Source organism: Scomber scombrus, chromosome 13 (assembly GCF_963691925.1).
Source record: "Scomber scombrus chromosome 13, fScoSco1.1, whole genome shotgun sequence".
Classification (NCBI taxonomy): Eukaryota; Metazoa; Chordata; class Actinopteri; order Scombriformes; family Scombridae; genus Scomber; species Scomber scombrus.
Genome location: NC_084982.1, coordinates 15,906,904 through 15,914,649, shown reverse-complemented (window position 1 = coordinate 15,914,649; position 7,746 = coordinate 15,906,904). Strand labels below are relative to the sequence as shown.

At 38.7% G+C, this 7,746-nt stretch overlaps 1 protein-coding gene across 2 annotated transcripts; it reads right to left on the bottom strand.

The window, feature by feature from the left end:
* Nucleotides 1–5,180: 5,180 nt before the first annotated feature.
* dlx1a (distal-less homeobox 1a) lies at nt 5,181–6,760 on the bottom strand. 2 transcript variants are annotated; one of them, XM_062431970.1, is made up of 3 exons: nt 6,451–6,760; nt 5,950–6,149; nt 5,181–5,432 (listed from the first exon to the last, which is right to left on the bottom strand). In XM_062431970.1, the coding sequence occupies exons 1-3, from the start codon at nt 6,758–6,760 to the stop codon at nt 5,181–5,183; spliced, it is 762 nt and encodes a 253-aa protein (XP_062287954.1). The 2 variants fall into 2 exon arrangements, with proteins under 2 accessions (XP_062287954.1, XP_062287955.1); XM_062431971.1 differs by lacking the exon at nt 5,950–6,149 and having other exon boundaries at nt 5,410–5,432.
* Nucleotides 6,761–7,746: the final 986 nt, after the last annotated feature.

The window sequence follows — 7,746 nt, the reverse complement described above, 5'->3', positions numbered from 1 at the left end:
CATTAAAATATCCAAAACTGTATAAAATAGTTAGAATTAAAGCTCCACTTTGAATGGAAATTTAACTACACTGTGCTGATAATGACTCTTTCACTCTTCACTTTAATTAAACATTAAAATACAGTACATTTACTATTACTGTTTTACTATTAATCTAATAGTTAATAGCTTTACTTAAGGAAAAAAGTTTTGGGTGCTTCTTCTAACACTACCAATGCCAACATTCCCAGATAGAGACAGGATGTGCATGTGCCCCCCAAATCACTAAATCCGCCCCTGTTCATGGGGGCCTATAGGCTACATGGAAAACACAGGCACACGTCCAAAAACACAATTTATCGCTGCCAAGTAAAGGGAAAAAAAGTATTTTTATTATAGCTATTTTATTAGAGCCTGTTGTAGAGTGAAGAGCTTATTATTATTAATACGTGGAACCATCACTGTCTATCCCACACGCTTCCCTTTAAACGACTACGGGCCATAAAGTGGGATCGGTTTTTTTTGTACATAATTAGGACTGTAGCTTGTCATCAGCGGTTATACAGTATATCTACATGATGGACACCCCCCCCCCCCCCCCCCCCCCCCCCACACACACACACACACACACACACACACACACACCACCACCACCCTCCCCTTCCTGAAGCTGTCTGGATCAAATACCAAGCATGCAGCCGGTTTGTGCTATGAGCCAACACAACATTACATATATCTATATATATGTCTAAGCCTGAGTGGAGATTTTGTACAATTAATGACTCTTCTGTTATTAAGTGTAACATGCATCATGACATGCAGCATGATCACTGCAAGCACTGAAATAGAGAAATATTCTCAGGTTTTCTCCACTTCACAATTACTTCAAGATTCCAATAAATGATACTATGTTATAATATTTATTGACTTCCACCTAGAATTTTTTTAAGAGTTTCTGGACGTTTTGTTTTGTTGTGGTTGTAATTTCTTTCATGGATTTGAGCTGCCGTTTGGTACTTTTGCATTTGTCGAGGCAAGTTGTAAATGCCATACCCCCCTATCCTAATTTATACCCTGATCTGTAATTTTATCCACATTTGCTCTGGTTTGAGCATTCTGGCTTTCAAATGTGAAAGCCTGCAATTACTATATAATTCTTCGCAATTTTAGATGTCCTAATATGGGGTGTAATTTTTACACAAGACAATTTCCCGCTATTTCAAGCATCAACATTGTCAAAGTTGTATGTACATAATAAATGGGAATATCAATGCATAGTTTTTAGCCTAACATCTTGACTCGACGATAATTATATCCGTGTGGAGCCTACGCAGAATTAGCCTGAATTGCATGGTGACTGCTGCTTTAAATTTTAAAAAATTACTCATAATTTCCCCCCAAAGATTACCAAGATCTCGAGTGCACAATGTCATCAGCGTAATGAGGAGTAAACATTTATGCTAATAATCTACATTTTTTTCCCCATCAGCTATAAAGAGGGGAAATAAAGCAGACATTTTCAGTCATATTCTGAACTCTTCTGCTGCTATATGGCGGACAACACCGACACATGGGACACATTTAGTGGGATTTAAGCGCTCATCTTTGTGCTGCAGGATGCTGCTGCTCCTCTGGCTCCATGCTGATTTCTGAAAGCCCTAAGACACAGTTTTCCACTTCAACTTCAAGCTTGAAGGTGTGTATTACCCGTTTATTTCTTCGATTTTTCAATGAAAGTATAGTGTGGTGACTGAATGCATTGGAAACGATTAAAAGCAGACTTGACTCTCGTTATATGCGTAATTTCTCTACCTCTCCTCGCACATATTATTTAGTTTTCTCTCCATAAAACCAGCGACTTGTTAAATATTATTTGATTATTTTAAACTAATCTAAAGACTGGTTTCTTAAAAGTGAAATATACCCTATTTCCACCCTTAAATTCGGTTATACTAGCGTGTAACCAGGCAGCTTCTTTTTGTGTAGAAGTCCTGTAGCTGTGGAGGAAATGTGAGGAAGGGGAGACGCAGAAGTTGTCCTTTAATTCAGTCGCTGCAGCTCTCATTACTCTTACATTGTGCTTTGCTAATTTTGAAGCCTCTTCATTGCATTGACAACTCCGTGATGTCGTCTACACCTGCAAGCAATTTGCCAGCCTTATACATAGGCTAAGTCTGCAAAGGGAACACTGACGAAATGGCAGCTCACCTATTTCGCTTTTTTTTTGTCTCTCTCTCTCTCTCTCTCTCTCTCTCTCTCTCTCCCTATTGAAGAAGCAAATTTCTTTCAGAGCACATATCTCTTTTGTCAACGCCGAAAGATCCTCCGTGCGAAAAAAAATTGCTCATAATTACCTCAGAGATAAGAAACTGCATTAGAATAAATAAGGGGCGAAATTACTGTAATTATGCTGGGTTTGATGGGCTCAGCTCGTATAATCAAGGGGAGAATACAACGAAATAACACTGACCCTCTTGGATGTGCAGCTGCGCCTTTCTGGGGCTGGGGAGCCAGATTTATGTTCACTACAGCAGCAACAGCACAATTCACACTCTTTTGCTATTCTCGGTGAAGGCTTGTTCAGAAAAGACTGTATATGTTTTGAGTTTTGCATTATAATAAAAATGGGAGAAAAGGTTGAAGCAGAACAGACATGAAGTAGGCCAGAGCTTTCTTTTTGTCTAGTTAACATGTGATGGTGAGCTCATGCAGCATCTGCCATCAGCACTATAACAATAACAACAACAATAATAAAAAATGCAGATATGACAAATGTATTCATTAGTTTTTGTATTATGATAGTCTGATTTGGCCTTTTAAACATGAAACTAATTCAAAATGAATGAAGTGCTCGGCTGTGATGTGACGGTCATTTCTCTGGACTCCTTTTTGACTCAGTCAGGTTTAAAGGGATGCTGTGCAGACCGCACACATTGCATCAAATCTGTCTCTATAATTGCAAAATATAACATCTGGATATTCATGTGGCAGCTGGAGGAGAGCGAGAGCAAGTCGCGCATGTACAATTTCTTTTTCCCCCTCAGTCACATAAACATATTATTTCAAAAACAAATATTGATTGTATAGTTTTCATGATTTTTTTTTCTTTTTCCTGTTTTTTCTTCCTAATTTAATTTTTATTTTATTTCACCGTATAACCAGTCCAGTGTTAATGGTGTTTTGAATGGACAGGTTAGTTTCTGTTTGGTAATTCCTGAAATAGTTTCTATATCTTAAGACAGATATTTGCAAGCTCCAAACACATTTTTAAAATACACCTACTGGTACAATTATTAACTATTTTCGATCAAAATAAGTAGAAGGCTTGCTACAAGATTTCCTAACAGAGGAACTGAATGAAGTGTGAACCCTAAACAAGAAGGCCTTTGAACTTTTCACTTTCGCTGATCTCCTCTGTGTCACGCTTGCTCATCCAGTCTTTTTACAACACCTGCCTCAATTATTCACTTAACGCACAAAGTTGACCTTCCCCATTCATGGCAGAAAAACGGGGATTGACGAACAGAAAGAAGATTATCTATAAGAAAAGCTGAAAAGAAATAAGCGGCGTTGTTGAATGAATCCAGATCTCCCGCAGCGAGACGGTTAAATCACAAATATAGAAATGTTGCAGCTTGTATCGGGCAAAAGATTCATGTTGTTTCTGTCATTTTTAGCGTAGTGGGCCTGTGATCTTTTTTTAATCCATTTAAAAACTAAAATGCAGCTGAACTATGTGTAAAGATATGTTGGTGTAGATGCATAAGTGAGCCACAGTTCTAATCTATAAGGTCGATGCAGATGTTTGACAACATCTGCAACCAGTGAGCAGCAGCACAGAACCATGTGGGCTAAATGTTAAACATGACCATAAATCTAAACGGCGAGCCTTTTGCAGCGCACACAAATGCACTCACAGGGTCTGCTATAATAACCAACATGATACTGCTTTGTGTCAGCCCGCATTAAACCTGCACCATGCTGAAGCCGAGCGGAGGGTGGAAGGGGGAGTTTGAATCAGACACCTTTCTTGACATAATTTAAATCATTATTTTACTGCTTTTGAAAATTTGCACAATATGTACATAAACTCCAGAAACTGATAAATAAATTAAAGTGATCAATACAAAACTAAATATTTTCTATGTTGACTAAACACATCTCGACGAATACAGAAAGCCTAAAACCCTGTTTCACATCGTATCCAGTACAGCACAAAACAAATCAGAAAAGTATGTACAAAATACAGTGACAAATGAGCTGCTTGCCCTCTGGATCATCATTTTTTTCTAAAGCAGCAAATCGTCAGGCCTTTTACATTGTTCACATAACACCGGGGCACGGCATAGAAAAGCTTTGCTTGCGTTAGTGCAGCATTAACAACACAGGGTTGTTATTTCAAACACACTTACAAAATGAACACAGACTGACCTCAACAGAAAAACTAGTCTGAATAATTTAACTTAAATAACAAACATATAAACAACATAGTAGCGATTTGAGACTTTGCACAATATGCTCTGGATGTGGCCTGGTGGTAACTGGTGGAATTTATTACTCAATAGTTTTGTTATTATTGTTATTATTATTATTATTATTATTATTATTATTATTATTATTATTATTATTATTATTATTATTATTATTATTATTATTATTATTATTACCTGGTTAAAGAAACACCCTCATGGCCTAATTGACCTTTAACTGTTGATGAATGCAAATTTATTTTAGGTCATCATCACCTTGGGCCCGAAATCTGTTGTAAACAAACACGTGTTTTCTCATAAACATATAGCCTACAGCTCAACAACAGAATTGCTCTCACAAATATGATTAGAAAAACTAAATAGAAACTGACAGAAATGTGATAAACAGCAGCCAAAAAAAGGATCCATTTGTCTTCGATTTCCGCTGACTGTCACGGACTTCTTGCCCTTGGGCGCATTGTGTGCCATTTCTGTCTCTCAGCTCCCCTTCTTCTTCTTCCTCTGCTTCTTCTTATTCTTCTTCCTCGACTTCTTCTTCACTGCTTGCCGCCATCCGGTATGAGGAGGCCACTGTGTCAGCTGACGGCATGCGGGAGCAAACTCAGGGGTTGGTGTTGTGCATGTTCAGTGCTGGGTTGCGCTGAGCGGCTGCAGGGCCTTTCACCATCCTGATACACGAGCCATGGCAGAGTCGATGGCTGAGGTCTCTGTTCACATGAGCTGCGACTGTTGCATAGACTCTTGGTGTGTGGTTGGATACCATGAGGTGTAGCTGGGAATGTAAGATCCGGTCGTCCCCACTGAAGTCTTCACGGTGGTCGGTGAGCTCCAAACAGGTGCCACCGAGGGAGAACCGCTGGAAAGTCCACGGCCAGTAGCTAAGGCGCTGGCGTCGATTGTGCCACCGCCTTGCTTCATCAGTTTCTTGAATTTGGATCGCTTATTTTGAAACCAAATCTTCACCTTTTGGGACAACAAAGAATATAATCTGGATTAGAAAATAAAATTAAAACAGTAGATTAAATGGCTAGTATAAAAATAATTACGCACGGTTTACGCACGCGTTAAATTTCATTACAGAAATCAAGAGCGAGGAAAATATCATATGTTGCCATTGATAGTGACATTACTATTTTAACATTAGTTATATCATTGATAGTAATACATGAATGACATGATCATAATCCGAGATTAACAAAATTCCTCCTTGGTTTCATTTAAAAAACAAACAACAACAAAAAACAGAAATTGAGCATCATAATATTGATTAAAGATTTGTATTAGAAATAATCTGTAAATAACAAGGATGATGATAACAATAATAATAATAATAATAATAATAATAATAATAATAATAATAATAATAATAATAATAATAATAATAATAATAAGGGAGGCTTTAGAAAAAGAAATGACATTAAAAGATGTAAAAATGCTGCTGTAGAGTGAAGCTATTTGTGCGTCATTTTGATGGACTTGCCTGTGTCTGAGTGAGACCCAGGGATGCTGCCAGTTCAGCTCTCTCTGGTAACGCCAAATATTGAGTTTGCTGAAATCTCCTGTTCAGAGCTTGAAGTTGTAAACTCGAATAGATAGTCCTTGGTTTTCTAATCTTTTTCCCTTTCCCGTTGAACCGAACTTCTCCGCCTTCGACCACTGTGTTTTTCTCTGCTTCTGGTGCTGCGAGACAGAAAAGAGCAAAAGGAGAAGATGAAGTAGTAAAAAAAAAGAAGAGGAGGCAGTTGTAGCCAACAGTGCTGCGCAGCAATGAATACTCCAGCGCAAGTTTTACAGGCTGTACTTTAGGTATAATTACCCTTAATTGCATACATTGTTTATAGCGTTACGCAATAAATAATTACCAAGCCTAATTCCAACATCTGGCTCCTCGTTTCGATGCAGCGAGGACTGTATACATTAGAAAACCGTGCCATCAAAGAAAGTTAATATTTCAGATCCAAAGGCGCTGTTGGACACTTACCTGCTTCCTCTAACCGAGTCTGTGTGAGTGCCGAGCTGTTTTGGTAGGTCTGTACTGTACTGAGATATGGACTGGTGGAATGGCTGCCGACGGAGTTTACGTATGGATAACCCAAAGATCTGGGAAACGATGAGGCTGGACTGTAGCTGTCGTGCTGGGTATGACCTGCAGAATGTAAACAGTGCATGGGATAATGTCCGTGAGACATGGAGGAAGGCGACATTTGTTGACTCGGGGGTCCAAACTCCATGAAAACGGTTTTTCCTGAGGCTGGGCTATTAAGACTTTCTGGAATTGTAGTCATTGTCATCTCTTCTGGCGGTCCCCCTTGTCTCGCTTTTGTTGTTTTCCTTCTATGATCTCAGTGAAGGATGGGTCCCAATTTAAGCCGAACTGACTTTTTCTCCTTCCATTCATAAGAAAATGTAGTTTGTGCCTGTGAAAAGTCCTAGGTATGATGCTGTGGACCAAGAGAAACTCGCTCAAAGGTTTGAATCTCGGACTCATGAATATTCATCAAAGACTGTCGCTGATTGGTCCACTCTCTCCAAGAGGGAAGCCGATTGGCGACGCTGGGGCTGGGTCCGAAGAACCTGATAATGTCAAGGAAAACTACAAAACCTCAGATTTACTCGTGACATGTCAAGATTCACTATTATTATAATAATATATATTATTATTATTATTTATAATTTATCACATAACAACATAAATAACACCCACATATCCAATATTCAAAATACGGGATATCATCTGGTGATATGATCTTTTTCTGATCCACTTTTGTCTCAACAATACAGCAACATTTGTGATGTTTCATCAGATATTGCCATTAATATTTTTTAAAGCGCCCAGCAATATAGCAAAACCCGGTCTGTCATATTCATATATGAATTAATATCCGTCTAAACGACATTTAATGACGTTAAATAATATTCCCAGCCTCGTTAAAGCTGCTCTGTCTGACCGGTTCAAATAAAAAGCTTCTTTGATTAAAGCTCCTAAATGTTCTGTCTGTCTGGAGGAAGGTTTATTAGCATAACACTGGCGTTCAATTTTCATAAGTAGGGCTGTAATTAGTCATGTGTTTAACACTTACAGTGGCTGGAGGGCTCAGTTACACCTGGCAGCAGCAGCGCGGGACGGTAAAACAGTTGTGCTCTAATGTGTGAAGTTAGCAGGTTCATTGGTTCAGGTAGGCCTAAGGATGAAGATATAAAACCATATAAAGGGCAGGAAATGTAGTAAAACAAGGATTTTTCATTAGCTGCGCGTCCAGTGTAGACTCACCAATGT